This window comes from Pistacia vera, unplaced genomic scaffold (genome assembly GCF_008641045.1).
Source record: "Pistacia vera cultivar Batoury unplaced genomic scaffold, PisVer_v2 Contig225, whole genome shotgun sequence".
In the NCBI taxonomy this organism is placed as follows: domain Eukaryota; kingdom Viridiplantae; phylum Streptophyta; class Magnoliopsida; order Sapindales; family Anacardiaceae; genus Pistacia; species Pistacia vera.
In genome coordinates, this window is record NW_022196030.1 from 940,030 (window position 1) to 958,635 (window position 18,606).

Sequence of the window (18,606 nt, forward strand, 5' to 3'; positions counted from 1 at the left end):
AATATATCTATTGCACTTACTTCTGACATATGAGCTGTTAGATCAAAAACAGATTTTTTAAGTGTCACAATACATTACCTAGATCATAGTTTACATTTACAATAAAAATTGATAAGTTTTAAACTATTATATGAAAAATATAGTGCTGACACAATTTATTTTATAATTATTGAAGTTTTGCAAGATTATTGATTAACTGAGAGAGTTGTGGCGCTAACACTTGATAATGCAATTGCCAACACTGTGGTAATTTCTTTATTTGAAAAGAGATTGGATCCGCATGGTGATAACAAATTTTTTCACTAGAGATGTTCTTGTCACATCATCAATTTGTTGTTAAAACAGGTTTAGAAGCTATACATTCAAGGACTTAAAGGGTGCGTGCGGCTATCGAATTCATCGATGGTAGCAATACAAGATGGACTGAGTACGTAAAATGTTGTCACCTAGAGGAGCCGCTGATTTGACCAAAGAAGTTATGTATGGACATGTATGTCCATTGTAACTCTACGTACTTGTTGTAAAGAGTTGTGCCAACCGCAAGACAAATTATAAATTTCGTCAACCGGAAGAACTATTTAGATGAAGTCGTCAACGATTCGAATTGGACGGTTTGCGATTTTTTTCTTTCATTTCTTAAAGTTTTTTACGCTTCCACTAATACATTAAGTTGTATTTATTATCCTACTACTAATGTAGTATTAGATATTTTACTTTAAGTTTCTAAAAATTTTGCTAGACATAGATATGATGAAGGTTTAGGCAAAATTGTTTCAAAAATGGAAAAAAAATACCGAAAATATTGGTTAGATATTATATTCTTATATGGATTAGGTCTTATTGTAGATCCTAGGTTTAAATTACACATATTTAAATGTATAATTATTGAGGCCAGCATTTAGATTATGACTAAAGTTCTTATTTGATAGACTTTAATAGAAAATTGGAAAGCCTTTTTTCTTTGTATGAGACTAGGTACAGAGGAAAGGCTAGCGCCAACAGAGACAACTAGGAGCTTGATGAAGACATTTATCAACGAGGAATAGGATCGAGCATAGGGACATATATAAAACATGGCGAAAGTAGCAGCTCCAACTCGTATAAACATGGACCAAATAAGTTACATCGGTACCTACAAATGGACATGTCCTACATGACGAAGAAGGAGAAACGTGAGATAGATCTGTTTTAATGGTGAAGCCAAAATGCAAGTCGATTCCCCATTATAACCCAAATGGCACGTGACATTTTATCTATGTCAGTTTCGACAATTGCATACCATTCAACATTCTCAATTAGTGTTCACATTGTTGAAGACAAAATATGCTCTTTAACCAATGAGATGGTTAAAGTCATAACATGTCTGCAGAATTGGACTCATGCAGAGAGAAGACTACAGTAGCACCTTGAAAATCTCGAACTACTCGACCTCTTCAGAAACACATATTTGGTCGATGTAAATTAATTTGATAAAAAGAAATTTATTTACTTGTTTATTTGTGAAGTGTGAATATTATATTTATGTTAAAATTAAATTATCTCTTTAAAGTTTAAATTAAAAAAATGCTAAATTTAACTATTTATAACCAATTAATCATTCATTTTTATTTAATTATTTATTTACTAATTAATTAAAAAAATCAAAACACCCCCTAAAAAATTACATAGACCCCCCTAATAATTTCGATTTAGCCCCAAATATATAAAAAAAAATTGGGGATATAAGTAATTTTTCAAGCCCATAGGACCGGTCCAAGCCTTGATTATATCTCATGGGCCTGGGACCGGTCCTAGGCTAGGCCCATGAGATGTGGTCCTTGAAGGACCGGTCCCATTTTGGGACAAATCCTTCAAGGCCCAGTCCCGGCCCTAGCAGGGACCGGGCCTTGCCTAGGTCTACATCTAGATTAAAGATCCACACATCCTCTAACAAATTATAACATTGATATTGATATTAATAAATTATTTAAGACTTAAGTTTTTTTTCAAGGGATTTAGAAATTAATCTCTCTGCTGAGCTTTTAAATGAGATGTGCATAAAGAAAAAAAAAACAATTAGATTTATAATAAGGGTCTTATATATATATAGTATATATTAAAAAAAAATTGATTTAATATAAAAAAATACTAGTAATTGCGAAAACATTGTATACAAATTTCTGGTATATGTAATATTATATATATAACATGTTTGGTAGCCAAAAAAAAAAAATGGAATTGTTTTATTGGTGTACCTTCCATTGGATTTTATTGATATTATTATTATTATAGTTTATTTTGGTTTTGTTCGTTAATATTCCTCACAATATAGAATGAATTTTATATCGAATCTAATAACTAACTCTAGATTTAAAAAAAAAAAATAAGCATCTAAACTATATATAAAAATAAAAAAATATATATAATTCATCATTTTTCATAATGGGCTTAAAAATGAGACCCAAAATTTATAGATTGGGCCTATTTTTTGAAAGTTTAGTAACAAAATATATACATATATATAATTTGAGGTTTAAGCCTACCCTCACAAGGCCGGAGTCCGCCCTGGTGCCACCTTATACTACAAATAAATAGAAGATTATATGAAATTACTGAAGGAAAATTGATACATGCAACTCAAAGTTGGTTACAGACTAACATACACCAATTTCCTGCTGCCAAATTTCTAGTTTTTTCTATGCTTACAGTTTACTGAAAATAATTTGTCACTTCTGGCAAATTATTAGAAGCATGCATCTTTCATAATTTAATGAAACCAATTCACAGGACCTGAACCACCACCAGGTGAAGATGGGCCAGCCAACTTTACTTGACAAGCAAAGGTCAGCCATATCGTCTTCATCGTCTAGTAGTTGTTCAAGTTCATCTCTCACCTAAAACAAGTGACAGCCACAGGATAATTAGATTTAATCTTCCTACTGCTTGCTGGATAGCCTTTCGAACACTCAGTTTCAAGGTTGCAAATTTAATGAATACTGTAGTTTTTCAAACTTTAGAAAGCTAAAGAGAAGTTTTACTTTATATGACACAGTTGAAAAATAATATTTATTGACAAGGAAATACAGGGGAAAACACAGGTAGGCAAAGAAATTGATTAAGAAAGAAAGTACTGCCCTTGGATATAAGTTCATCCATAGCCGGACAAGCAGCAGTTTCTAATTCTGTGGTACGTGGCTTCCAAAGCTCAGAATTCAAATGGAGACTCTACATAGCGTAATCTAAATCATTCAGATTTTCATTTTCTTAATCAATAGAATATGAAATTGGAATCGAACTCCAAGTTCAAGACAATGGCTTTCTCACGACCGATAATAGTGGAGGGGTACGAGAGCAAAGGATAGAGAATGCGAAGATGACGCGAGTGGATTTGGCAGCGGCGCATGATATCGTATTTGTCGACATCCAAAACGGTGCTCTGACCAGTAGAGTCCAAAAGTATCCAAATCCGAGACGACTGCGTTTTCTTCTTCGCCGGAACAGCCGCCTCTGGGTCCACCGGCACCACGTACTCGTGTTGCCCAACCATCACCTTCAGAATCACATCCCAGCCAAACAAACATCCATAAACTACCACTAAACAAGCAAAGAATCCTTCAAATTCTTTTTACATTCATCAACTACCACTGAACAAGCAAAGAATCCTTCAAATTCTTTTTACATTCATAAACCACCACTAAACAAGGAAAGAATCCTTCAAATTCTTTTTACATTTTCTTTTTTCCAAATTTCTCTTAATTTTGTTGTTATTACTAATGATACTGATCTCTGGAAAAGGTCTGGGAGATTGATGTTACATGAAGCGTAGAGGTAAGAGGTTACTTCATACCCATGTTGCATGAGACCAAGACAGTACTCAAAAAACTTGGTAGGCGTATATTTGCAACTGCCACAGTACTTGGAGAATGTTTCAGAATCAAATGCATTATAACAAGCTTGAGCCATTTCTCCATATCGTATTAGTTCAGATCTCAGGAGGGGATCCAAAGGGTCAAGCATACCTTCCCAATTCTCCACACCATGAGTTTCTAGCCAAGTGTCTGCTAGCTTGCTCTTGCCTTCTTTACCTGTGATAATTTTTGTATTATCTTCTTTCTCGTTCTCTCTTTCAAGCTCTGAAACCATGTAGCCATCATTCTTAGATGAAACTCTTACCTTTAATACATGTTAGTTTCTGTCTTCTCTTCTTTTTAGCCACGGAAATGACAATTTTATTGCTCTAATTGAAGTTCTGGTGGGATAATTTGAATGGGAAGGCCGCTTGCCTGTGTCTATTGCAGGGCAAGATCATTTTATGTAGAGGGGTCGCCATTGGTTTATTCTCCGAGTAGCTTAAGCTGATGGGGGAGTAATGAAAAGGCGAGGGGATTTTGGTGGGGAGAATTGAGTTAGTGTTGTAACATTTCTTAAGGACAAAGCTATATATATATGATCTCAAGGCCCCAGAGGCCTTTGGTTTAGGAAATGATGTATTACTAGAAATGTTATATTAATGGAAAGAAATATTATCTTGAAGATTACTAAGAATATTTAGAGAAATGTTTTTGGTTGGTTGGAATAAATTAGTGGGTATGGTATATTAATATGTTTGATTGGAAGGAATAGATTAGTAAGTATGTTGTTTAAATTACTGAATTATCTTCTAATTAAATATTATTATTAAGATTATTTATAACCCCCTACATTTAAATACTTAGCAAAAGCAACCCCGTAATAAAAGTTTGGAAAATCAACAATGCACTTCCACCAACTCAGCCACTGCCGGCCGCCGGCAACCATCGCCAGTTGCCGATAGTTGGCCACCTAGCAGCACACAGAAGGTCGGAAATGACCTCTGTGCATCGATATGGACATTTCCAACCAGAGACTTGGTCGGACCATTTTTCGGCTAGATATGTTACGATCTGGCCATTTCCAACTAGATCTTTGGTCGGAAATGGCCATATCGGCACACAACGTCCATTTTTTACCTTCCGTGCACCGTTCTGGCGGCGGTTGGTGAGGGTGGTGGCTTGGGTGGGCTACAGTTTGTTTTGAATTCAAAGGTAATTTTGTCCAAAAAGTTAATTAATTGGGGTAAAATTGTAAAAGCTATATTCATGTAAATTGATTTTAAAACAAAGGCTGAAAGGCATTATTGTTCAAAATTTTTATTGATAAGGGATAAAATTGTAACAAAAATAAGATTACAAAGTAATCTTACAATACCTAAGAAAATAGAGTTGATTAAATTACCTCAAATATTACCAATAGTAACTATTATTGTTATTAAAAGATTACCGAATTTTTATATTAATTGACAACCAAACGTGATAATCAAGTAATATAAAGTAACATAACTTCAATAATCCTATATACCTCCAAAGCCTCTGAAGATTATTTTATCTGGGCTTTGATGAAGCTTTCAGTACCCGTACTTTTAAATCATGAAGACTTTTCAGTATCATATGAACTAGATTTAAGATGTAAAATCAAAATTCTCAATTTTCCTAATTTAGAAAAAAAAAGATCCATCGTTTAAAAGGATAAAACTCCAAATAGAAAAAGAAAATCAAACATTAATTGTGTTTGCTTTTATATATACAGAATATGATATTTTCTTACAATCACACAACAAAATCGTGGACTCTAATAATTAGATATAAATAAAATCCTTGAATTGATCTAAACTGGTAGAATTAGAAACACAGTTTAATCAGATCTTAACTGGTACTGGAAAAGAGTATTTTGATTCATGCCGACGAGAGGTGTGGGAGAGGGTACACTTCAATCCAGCAGTGCTAACCAAGAACATTGATCAACATACAATGTCTGTTGCTCTTCAGTCTTCATTGGATATAATATATAACAGCTGAAGTTGAAACTGGTCTTTTGTAAAAATTTCTGAAGAACAATTATTTGATTAAAATTCTAATAGTTACAAGTATGATGTGTGAATGTACTTCATGTTAAGCTATTAATACCTATCAGAAGTATAAGAAGAATCAAAGACTGAATGGAAAAAAAGTGGGTTAAAAAGATAAAAACCATCTATGAACTGTTTTTCATAACTATTAGTATTGGTTCCTGAGATTGGTAAATCAGGAAACTGAAAATTCATGTAAATTTTGTTATATAACTTTGCAACTGAACCTTCCATCTGACATTAATATTATCCGAGAAAGGCAGATTTGTCCCTCTGAAATAACACCATGAAATGACAGGGGAACACCAATTTTGAGATGTAGCTATATTCACTTACTCCCTTCAAGGCATAGCAGCCTGACCAATTTTCATGCATAGCTTGAGTGTTGCAAATACAATCTGAAAAATCCTTTCCAACCATGAATATTCAAGATCCAACCAAACCCTTGTAACGAGCATAGGACATAAGGGATAAAAATGTCATTGCACAAAATATTCCTGTGACGATGACCACCTGCGGATATCAAAGAAAAATCATTCAATAATCTGACACAGAATTTAACTTTAAAATCAGCAGCTAAATTCACAAACTCAAAAAACTTTGCATACCCATTTAAACATGTATCCATGGTTATCATTCCAAGAATATGGGATATTCATGCCAAATATTCCACCTACCAATGAGTAGATGGATAAAGAGACAGTTCCTGAACTTAGAAAGAGCTCTAACTGCAGAATAAAGTGAGAAAAGATTAACAAAGGGAAAATAAAGCTCAGCACTAACTGAACAGGATGAATACTGTATCTATTCAATAGGCAAGATAAAGCACCTGAATCAGCTGATTACGATGATTATCCAGCTGCAAAAAGGATGTACAAGGTCAAATCTAATGCATGCACTACAAATTTGAAAATTTAGTTTTTAAGCTTTCAAATAATTTTTTATACCTGAATATTAATATAATCCTCAGTATCATCAATATACTCTCGCAGCTGCAAAAATATAAATTAAAGTTATCAAAAGCAATTGAGATGCAGAATGGAGAATGTAGAATGTCTCTTTATCTATCATAAATTCCTGGCTATTAAGCATCCCATGTATAGCAGCTGCAGGCTTGAAAAGTTCACGTAATATTCTGCAGCTTTTCAACTTGTTTCCAAATAAGGGCAATCTTATATGCCAATTATTAATGTAATCAGGCATATGAATGAAAAATAACAGATAACAATAATGTATAGCTTTTGCCCACCCATGGGGGTGATTTGACACCTTAGAAGATATTTGATCTACTTTTTAGTAATATAAACTGTTTCCCATTCAAAAAAAGAAAAAAAAGAAAAGAAAAACAATAACAGATTAAAGGAATGAATTACTGACTTCATGTGACATTCGCAATCACAAAATGGTTTGTTCTGCAGTATGGTTTCTCAACTATTCTCTGGTTATGTAAATGCATATGATAATAGAACTAATCCAGATGCAATCCCAATCAACCACAGTGAACCCGAGGAGGTCTCCACATTTATGCACCAATATAACATATGACCACAAATTTCAACTGTGATTGAAATAAAAGTTCTGAAGAGAGAACATAACTGAATAAAGTAAACAAAACATCCACATTACTTTATAACCAAGGGTGCCACCTTATTACTTCATATAAACAGAAGATTTTATAGAATTACTGAAGGAAAATTGATACATGCAACTCAAAGTTGGTTACAGACTAACATACACTATCAATTTCCAGCTGCCAAATTTCTAGCGCTTTCTATGCCTTACAATTTACTGAAAATTATTTGTCACTTCTGACAAATTATTAGAAGCGTGCATCTTTCATTATTTTATCCCCATGAATGTGTTCCTATTTGGTTTAACATGCAACATGTGTGACTCATGTTAAAAAAGAAAAGTAAGTAAACAAGATAATCAATATCTAAAAGGACAAAGACATACTAATCACCAAAACAAATAAATAAGATAAAAGCAAAAGAATGAACAGAAGCACACACCGTAGTTAATTTGTTCAACGTGCTATCAATTTGCATAAAGTAAGCCTGCAAAACAGAGTTGCTACCCTTTTTAGAATTTTGGATTTTAAAATATGAGAAGTACAAAATAAATAATTCCTATAACCTCTAGTAACATTTCAAGCTCCTCAACATCATTCTCATCTCCACGAATTGTAGCTATACTTGCTCTACTTGCTCTTGAAATCTTTGAACCTATTGTAGGGGATGCTGGAAACCAATTCACAGGACCTGAACCACTACCAGGTGAAGATAGGCCAGCCAACTTTCTTGACAAGTAAAGGTCAGCCATATCATCGTCATCATCAAGTAGTTGTTCAAGTTCATCTCTCACCTAAAACAAGTGACAGCCACAGGATTCATTCTTATCTATATGTGGAAATTTTATCGGATTAAATAATATCAGACACACAACAAAATTAATTTCCAGAAAGGTGGCACTGCTTGCTGGACAGCCTTTCGAACACTAAGTTTCAAGGTTGCTAATTTAATCAATACTGTAGTTTTTAATCAGCTCAACTTTGTCAAACTTTAGAAGGCTAAAAAGAAGTTATACTTTGTATGACACAGGTAAAAAATAATATTTTCTCCACTTTGAAAATATTTCTAAAGATCAGACCAGTTTCCATGCCCCAATCTTTGCTATTGCCAACCTGTCTTGCCATTTATGATAGCAGTCTCAAATTTTAATTCTACATAATAAGAAATTGCTCATTTAATATACAAATTCAATTTCTATGCTGCGTAAGATTAATATCTAATTCTTTTTCCCACAAAATGTGGTGAGTGAGAACTTTATTTTCTGGAATAGATCTATCAAGGTCAACTATCAACACCAAAAAGAAAAAAAAAAATTATCCTCATATTTTGGGTAAAATTATCAAAATAAGTATATAACTTTCAACATTGATTACATTCAAGATTCACCAATCCCCATAGCATATCTCTGTAGCTGATAATAATTTGTAACTTGCATTAAAGAATAACATTAAGCATTTAATGGAGCAAATACATAATGTTTTGCACACCAAAAGACACAACATTCATACCTTTTGAACACGGGCAGTTAACCTTGTCATTGCACTCTTCAATTTACGAACCCTGTCCAAATTACGGCTACTGATCTGCATGTTAATGCAGTTCAGACAAACCAATTTATGGAATAGAAACAAGCAAAGATGGCTAAAAACAAACAAGGATCAAAAGCTGGATATGGAAGCAAAAGATCGATGCTTTTTTCTTTCTAAAATATAAGAGATCAAGATAAAACAAATTTCTATGCCTAAGATAAGTTTAATTAAGCTTAACAGATTGAAAGCATGTATGCCCAACATGATTTACCAGTATTTCAATCGCTTCATGCATGAAAAAGTATTTGGAGCAAAACATTTCAATTAAATTGAAATGGAGGATCAATACTGAATGTGCATGTAACAATCATAAAAAAATCCAGAAAGTGAAACTTGATTCCGAAGTTATATCCCCGGTACCAAATACATCCATCACAAAGAGTCTATTCACAAAACATTTTGTTTATTCCTAAACAATAACCAAACGTCCTTGCCTGCACACACAACCTTCTAATAACTATTCCACAAACACACTCTGCTAATTTCCCAAAACTAACCTCTTTTTCATCTGAATCTCCGAAGCCTTTGACCATGAACCAATTTTTAAATTCTGTAAATGGACGAACTACCAAGTCTGTGTTTACAATTAAAGCTCTTATACCAGGGACTCGTAGTTGGGCATACACATATATTAGATGATATTCTAAAATCTAAACATGCAATGGCTCAAGCATAAGAGTAGGATAGAACTTTTACCATGTAATCTATAATCCAAATAATAATAGAAAACTAAATCAATTGAAAACAAAGAGAACAAAAGGAGAAAAAAAGAAGAACTAAAATTGAATCCCTAAACCTTTGACAAGCCGCTGCTGACAACAGAAATCCCGATACACATAATTCTAGGCAAATTGAGGAAATCTCTTGACAAGGAAATACAGGGGAAAACACAGGTTATTGCAGGTAGGCAAATAAATTAATTAAGAAAGAAGAAACAAAAGTACTGACCTTGGATGTAAGTTCATCCAAAGCAGGATAAGCAGCAGTTTCTAATTCTGTGGTACGGGCAGCTAAAAAACTACAAATGGCTTCCAAAGCTACCTCCAGCGCTCGGAATTCAAATGGAGACTCTACATAGCGTAATCTAAATCATTCAGATTTTCATTTTCTTAATCAATAGAAATTTCCGAGACGACTGCGTTTTCTTCTTCGCCGGAACAGACCGCCTCTCGATCCACCGGCACCACGTACTCGTGTTGCCCCATCATGTTTCTTAACATACCTTCAGAATCACATCCCAGCCAACAACATACATAAACTACCACTAAACAAGAAAAGATCCTTCAAATTCTTTTTACATTCATAAACTACCACTGAACAAGCAAGAATCCTTCAAATCTTTTTACATTCATAAACCACCACTAAACGAGGAAAGAATCCTTCAAATTCTTTTTACATTTCTGGAAAAGGTCTGGGAGATTGATGTACCAGAGCTAGAGGTAAGAGGTTACTTCATACCCATGTTGCATGAGACCAAGACACTCAAAAAACTTGGAGGCGTTATTTGCAACTGCCACAGTACTTGGAGAATGTCAGAATCAAAGCATTATACAAGTTGAGCCATTTCTCCATATCGTATTAGTTCAGATCAGGAGGGGATCCAAAGGGTCAAGCATACCTTCCCAATTTCCGCCCCAGAATTCTAGCCAGGTCTGCTAGCTTGCTCTTCCTCTTACCTTGTAATTTCTTCATTATCTTCTTTCTCTCTCTCTCAAGCTCTGAAACCATGTAGCCATCCTTCTTAGATGAAAAATCTACCTTTAATCATGTTAGTTTTCTGTTCTCTTCTTTTAGCCACGGAATGACATTATTGCTCTAATTGGAGTTCTGGTGGGATTTGAATGGGAAGGCCCTTGCTGTATCTGTTGCAGGGCAAGATCATTTTTGTTGAGGGTTGCCATTGGTTATTTTTCCGAGTAGCTTAAGCTGTGGTGGAGTAATGAAAAGGCGGGAGATTGTGGGGGAGAATGAGTTAGTGTTTAAATTTTTAAGGACAGAGCTATTATTTAAGGCCCACTTTGGTTCAGGATGTTATTAGATTATTAATAATAGAAAGAAGAAATATATTTAAAAATATTAAGTATTTAGAGAAATATGTTTGTTGATTGGAATAAATTGGTGGGTATGTTAGATCACAAACACTACGGACACCGAAAAAATTACATCGAAATTCTATACCGGCCTACGTTTAACGCGTGTCTGAATTTTTCATAATTTTTTTATAGTGAACAGCCATCATCAAATTTGGACGGCGTTCACTCACCATGGACGCCCGTCCTATTATATGGACGGGCGTCCATATACAAGGGACGGGCGTCCCCAATTAAGGAGCGCACGTCCATAAATAAAATACAATAAAAAATTTTATAAAACATTAGGACGGCCGTTCATAGGTTGTGGACGGCGTCCCTTATTTTGGACGGACGTTAAATACGGACGCCCGTCCAAACTTAATGTTTAAAAAATAAAATAAAAAATTTGGACGTCTGGAGGCGTCCCTTAATTTGGACGGGCGTCCATTCCAATGGACGCCCGTCCATACTTTTAATAAAAAAGAAAAAATTTTTAAAAAAATATTCGTTGCAAACATCTTCGTCTTCATTCCCATCTCCTCTCTTTTTCTTCGTCTTCATTGCCAATTGTGCAGTCCTTTCACTGCCTCAAATAATGACTGTGGTGTCTCTCTTTTTTATCTTCATTGCCAGTGGTGTGTCCATTTCTCTCCCCATCTAGATATACATGCACCAGTAGACACCAAGTCAAATTGGGTTTTGGTTTTCTCCCAAAACTTCGAGTTACCTCATATCAGTAATCTTCTCATGAACCTTAGGGTTTATAAGATCAGCTTTGAAAACAATCTTAATCAGTTGTAAAACCAACCTCCAGTGACATTTGATGAATTGTTGACAAAACCCATATGTTCCCAAAATATAAAACTTGAACTTTTGATAAATGAGAATCCATGGTGCAACCAAATCTGTCTAATTGCATCAGCGTTCCACAATGATTATGCTAATAGACAAGTTACTGCAACTGGACACATTAAACCTCTATAGTCTCTAATTATTTGTAAGTAATAAATAAAAACACCTTATGCATTTATTGAGATAGAGAAGCGAATTCAGATGAAAAAAAATACCTTCTAACACTTGTGTAAATGGGTCAAACTGAGACTGATCAAAAGCGGGTCGCTCTAAGACACCCTTGGAAGAACCAAACCTAGCTTCAAAGCGCCACAGAAAACCCTCCTTTCTTGTGTGGACCTTTGAAAGGGATAGGAAGTCGAAGCAGAAGTAGGAGGAATAAGAGAGAGGTTTGTTAGCCAAAAGATGCCACTGCCATAAATCAGTTTAACACAAGGAAAAGAGAGGAGATGGAGAGGGGAATGAAGACGAAGATGTTTTGCAACGAAACGAGTTTTTGTAAATTTTTTTTTTTTTTTTATTAAAAGTATGGACGGGCGTCCATTGGAATGGACGCCCGTCCATAATTATTTTTTATTTTAATTTTAAAACAAATTAAGTTTGGACGAACGTCCGTATTTGTGGACGCCCGTCCAGAATTAAGGGATGGCCGTCACAACTTATGAACGGCCGTCCATAATGTTTTACAAATTTTTTATTGTATTTTATTTATGGACGGGCGTCCTTTAAATGGGACGTCCGTCCCTTGTATATGGCCGCCCGTCCATATAATATGGACGGGCGTCCATGTGAGTGAACGGCCGTCCAATTTGATGGACGGCCGTTCACTATAAAAAAATTATAAAAAAATTCAGACGCGCGTTACACGTAGGGGTACAGAATTTCGGTGTAATGTTTTTCGGTGTCCGTAGTGTTATGATGTTAGATTAATATGTTTGGTTGAGAGGAATAGATTAGTAAAATGTTGTTTAAATTACTGAATTATCCTCTAATTAAATATTATTATAAGAGTATTATTTAAACCCCTACATTTAAAAACTTAGCAAAAGCAACCCGTAATAAAAGTTTGGAAAATCAAAATGCACCTCCACCAACCCAGCCACTCGACCCGGCAACCATTGCCAGTGCCGATAGTTGGCCAACCTAACGCACACAGAAGGTCAAAAATGACCTCTGTGCAACGATATGGACATTTCCAACCAAAGATTTGGTCGACAACCTTTTCGGCTAGAATTGTTACGATCTGGCATTTTCAACCAGCTCTTGGTCGGAAATGGCATATCGGCGCACAACGTCCATTTTACCTTCGTGCACCTTGCGGCGACGGTTGGGGGGGGGTGGGCTTGGGGGGGTATAGTTTGTTTTGATTCAAGGTAATTTTGTCAAAAAGTTAATTAATTGGGTAAAATTGTAAAACTAATTCATAAATTGATTTTAAAACAAAGCTAAAGGCATATTGTTCAAAATTTTATATTAAGGGATAAAATTGAACAAAATAAGATTACAAAGTAATCTTAAAATACCTAAAAAAATGAGGATGTCAATTACCAAAAATTACAAAATAAATATTGTATTAAAGATTACCGAAATTTTTATATTAATTGACAACCAAACGAAAAATCAAGTAATATAAATAACATAACCTCAATAATCCTATTAAAACTCTTCAAAAACCTAAAGTTTTATGGGCTTTGGGTAGCTTTCAGTACCCGTACTTTAAATTATGAAGACTTCAGTTACATATGAACTAGATTTAAGATGTAAATCAAAATCTCAATTTTCCTAATTTAGAAAAAAAAGATCCATCGTTTAAAAAGATAAAACTCAAATAGAAAAGAAAATCAAACATTAATGTGTTTGCTTTTATATATACAAATATGATATTTCTTACAATCACACAACAAAATGGGGACTCTCTAATAAAGATATAAATAAATACTTGAATTGATCTATTAAACTGTAACTGGAAAGAAGTATATTGATTCAGCCGAGAGAGGTGTGGGAGAGGGTACACTTCAACCAGCCAGATTAACCAAGAAACATTATAAAATATAAAAAACTGACGTTGTGAACTGGTCTTTTGTAAAAATTTCTGAAGAACAATTATTTGATTAAAATTCTAATGTTACAAGTATGATTGTTGATGTACTTCGTTAACTATTAATACCTATCAAAGAAGAACAAAGACTGAATGGAAAAAAAGTGGGTTAAAAAGTAAAAAACCATCTATGAACTGTTTTCATAACTATGTATTGGTTCGAGATTGGTAAATCAGGAAACTGAAAATCATGTAAATTTTGTATATAACTTTGCAACTGAACCTTCCATCTGACATTAATATTATCCGAGAAAGGCAGATTTGTCCCTCTGAAAAACACATGAAATGACAGGGGAACACCAATTTTGAGATGTAGCTATATTCACTTACTCCCTTCAAGGCATAGCAGCCTGACCAATTTTCAGCATAGCTTGAGTGTTGCAATACAATCTGAAAAATCCTTTCCAACATGAATATTCAAGATCCAACCAAACCTTGTAACGAGCATAGGACATAAGGGTAAAAATGCATTGCACAAATATTCCTGTGACGATGACCACCTGCGGATATCAAGAAAATCATTCAAAAATCTGACACGAATTTAACTTTAAAATCAGCAGCTAAATTCACAACTCAAAAAACTTTGCATACCCATTTAACATGTATCCATGGTTATCATTCCAAGAATATGGGATATTATGCCAAATATTCCACCTACCAATGGTAGATGGATAAAGAGACAGTTCCTGAACTTAGAAAGAGCTCTAACTGCAGAATAAAGTGGAAAAGATTAACAAAGGGAAAATAAAGCTCAGCACTAACTGAACAGGATGAATACTGTATCTATTCAATAGGCAAGATACACCTGAATCAGCTGATTACGATGATTATCAGCTGCAAAAGGATGTACAAGGTCAAATCTAATGCATGCACTACAAATTTGAAAATTTAGTTTAAGCTTTCAAATAATTTTTTAACCTGAATATTAATATAATCCTCCGTATCATCATATCTCTCGCAGCTGCAAAATATAAATTAAAGTTATCAAAAGCATAGAGATGCAGAATGGGAATTTAGAATGTCTCTATCTATCATAAATTCCTGGCTATTAAGCATCCATATATAGCAGCTGCAGGCTTGAAAAGTTCACGTAATATTCTGCAGCTTTTCAAATGTTTCCAAATAAGGGCAATTATTATAGCCAATTATTAATGTAATCAGGCATATGAAGAAAAATAACAGATAACAATAATGTATAGCTTTTGCCCACCCATGGGGGTGATTTGACACCTTAGAAGATATTGATCTACTTTTAGTAATTAACTGTTTCCCATCAAAAAAAGAAAAAAAAAGAAAAACAATAACAGTTAAAGGAATGAATTACTGTTGTGACATTCGCATACAAATGGTTTGTTCTGCAGTATGGTTTCTCAACCATTCTCTGGTTATGTATGCATATGATAATGAACTATCCAGATGCAATCCCAATCAACCACAGTGAACCGAGGAGGTCTACATTTATGCACCCATAACATATGACCACAAATTTCAACTGTGATGAAATAAAAGTTCTGAAGAGAGACATAACAAAAGTAACAAAACATCCACATTACTTTATAACAAGGGTGCCACTTATTACTCATATAAACAGAAGATTTTATAGAATTACTGAAGGAAAATTGATACATGCAATCACAAGTTGGTTACAGACTAACATACACTATCAATTTCCAGCGCCAAATTTCTAGCGCTTTTTGCTTAAATTTACTGAAAATTATTTGTACTTCTGACCAGTTCATCCATAGCCGGACAAGCAGCAGTTTCTAATTCTGTGGTACGTGGCTTCCAAAGCTCGGAATTCAAATGGAGACTCTACATAGCGTAATCTAAATCATTCAGATTTTCATTTTCTTAATCAATAGAAATTACTTGCTCTTTTATTGAACAAATCAAACTAAAAATAATTGAATTAATATTGCACACCATCTTCTTCACCTGCTTCAACTTCGTTATGCCCTCCAGCATGCTTCACGAATGGCATTCACAGGTGGAAGTCGCCTTTGAAGTTCCGCCACAACTGGAATCACGTTTTCATCCAATGGATCTCGAAGCAATACCTACCAATATTACAAAATGTTGATGCGTGATTTTTGACACCAACTAATCGACACGTGCATAACGTTGATTAGTCAAGAGACACACGTGATTATGGGTAGAATGTAGAGTAAATGCAATAAGAGCCTTTTAAAGTGGTTCGGATGCTAAGGTAGCAAGTCCTACGTCCACTGATTTGTATTAATATAGTGGGTCAGGTCGCAACAGCGGACTGACTTACAAATGATTGGTGAAAAGTAAATACGAAGTTATAAGAGAGAGAGAGGGCTAATTCAGAGTGTAAAATAGCCGAATCCTCTTAATGAAGGGGTCTTCCTCTTTTTATAGTGAGGTAAGTGCAAGTAATCATCATTAAATCCATGGGTTGGTGTGAATGTCAGGATTAAATCCGGCTTTATGTCACGTTTCCCACCTTCCAAACTGATTTCACGCAATTTGGAGCAGGGAGATGGACACGTGAGAGCTCCGTAGCTCTTGGCAGGCTTGACATGTGCTTACCGTTCTGACGGGAGCAGGTCACCCCCCCACCACGTGATTTCCTATGTCAGCCCTTGATTTCTCAAGCGTAACGCAAAACTTATCTATCACTATTACAAATATTCGAGAACAACTTGATTAAAATTCCAATAAAAAATTACCTCTCCAGAGGTGATAATTGCTTTGATATGCTGCAATAAACAGAAACTCAAACAAAATCATAATTAAATTAAAAAAATTGAACAAACACAGATTAAAAGACTATCAAAGAATTTAAATATGAAATTGAAATCGACCTCCAAGTTCAAGACAATGGCTTTCTCACGACCGATAATAGTGGAGGGGTACGAGAGCAAAGGATCGAGAATGCGAAGATTACGCGAGTGGATTTGGCAGCGGCGCATGATATCGTATTTGTCGACATCCAAAACGGTGCTCTGACCAGTACAGTCCAAAAGTATCCAAATCCGAAACGACTGCGTTTTCTTCTTCGCCGGAACAGCCGCCTCTCGATCCACCGGCACCACGTACTCGTGTTGCCCCATCATGTTTCTTAACCATCACCTTCAGAATCACATCCCAGCAAACAACATACATAAACTACCACTAAACAAGAAAAGAATCCTTCAAATTCTTTTTACATTCATAAACTACCACTGAACAAGCAAAGAATCTTCAAATCTTTTACATTCATAAACCACCACTAAACGAGGAAGAATCCTTCAATTCTTTTACATTTCTGGAAAAGGTCTGGGAGATGATGTACATGAAGCCTAGAGGTAAGAGGGTACTTCATACCCATGTTGCATGAGACCAAGACACTCAAAAAACTTGGTAGGCGTATATTTGCAACTCACAGTACTTGGAGAATGTTTCAAGATCAAATGCATTATAACAAGCTTGAGCCATTTCTCCTATCGTATTAGTCAGATCTCGGAGGGGATCCAAAGGGTCAAGCATACCTTCCCAATTCTCCGCACGGAATTTCTAGCCAAGTGTCTGCTAGCTTGCTCTTGCCTTCTTACCTGTGATAATTTCTCTCTTATCTTCTTCTCATTCTCTCTTTCAAGCTCTGAAACCATGTAGCCATCCTTCTTAGATGAAACTCTACCTTTAATACATGTTAGTTTTCTGTCTTCTTCTTTTAGCCACGGAAATGACAATTTATTGCTCTAATTGAAGTTCTGGTGGGATATTTGAATGGGAAGCCGCTTGCCTGTGTCTGTTGCAGGGCAGATCATTTATGTGAGGGTTCGCCATTGGTTTATTCTCCGAGTAGCTTAGTGCTGGGGGAGAGTAATGAAAGCGGGGAGATTTTGGTGGGAGAATGAGTTAGTGTTTTAACATTTTTTAAGACAGAGCATATATTTAAGGCCCACTTTGGTTCAGGGAATTGTATTATTAGAAATATTATATTAATAGAAAGAAAATTATCTTAAAAATATTAGAATATTTAGAGAAATATGTTTGATTGATTGGAATAAATTGGTGGGTTGTTAGATCAACACCTACGGACACCGAAAAAATTACATCGAATTCATACCGGCCTACGTGAACGCGTGTCTGAATTTTTCATAATTTTTTTATAGTGAACAGATCCATCAAATTTGGACGGCCGTTACTCACATGGAGCGTCCTATTATATGGACGGGCGTCCATATACAAGGGACGGGGTCCCCAATTAAAGGACGCACGTCCATAAAAAAATACAATAAAAATTTATAAAACATATGGACGCGTTCATAGGTTGTGGACGGCCGTCCCTTAATTTTGGACGGACGTCTATAAATACGGGACGCCCGTCCAAACTTAATTGTTTTTAAAAAAATAAAAAATTTGGAGTCTGGACGGCGTCCCTTAATTTGGACGGGCGTCCATCCAATGGACGCGTCCATACTTTTAATAAAAAAGAAAAATTTTTTAACAAAAACTCATTTTCTGTTGCAAAACATCTTCGTCTTCATTCCATCTCCTCTCTTTTTCTTCGTCT

The 18,606-nt window shown here is 35.0% G+C and overlaps 1 protein-coding gene across 1 annotated transcript; it reads right to left on the reverse strand.

Annotated features, from left to right (window-relative positions):
- Positions 1-6,211: 6,211 nt before the first annotated feature.
- LOC116130814 (magnesium transporter MRS2-I-like) lies at positions 6,212-17,161 on the reverse strand. Its single transcript, XM_031416495.1, is given in 12 exon segments — positions 6,212-6,415; positions 6,511-6,630; positions 6,732-6,761; positions 6,850-6,894; positions 7,915-7,959; positions 8,039-8,266; positions 8,982-9,056; positions 10,011-10,132; positions 16,008-16,048; positions 16,050-16,141; positions 16,778-16,807; positions 16,913-17,161. Coding segments are annotated over 12 exon segments (1,164 nt in total). The 3' UTR covers positions 6,212-6,328.
- Between the last annotated feature and the right edge of the window lie 1,445 nt (positions 17,162-18,606).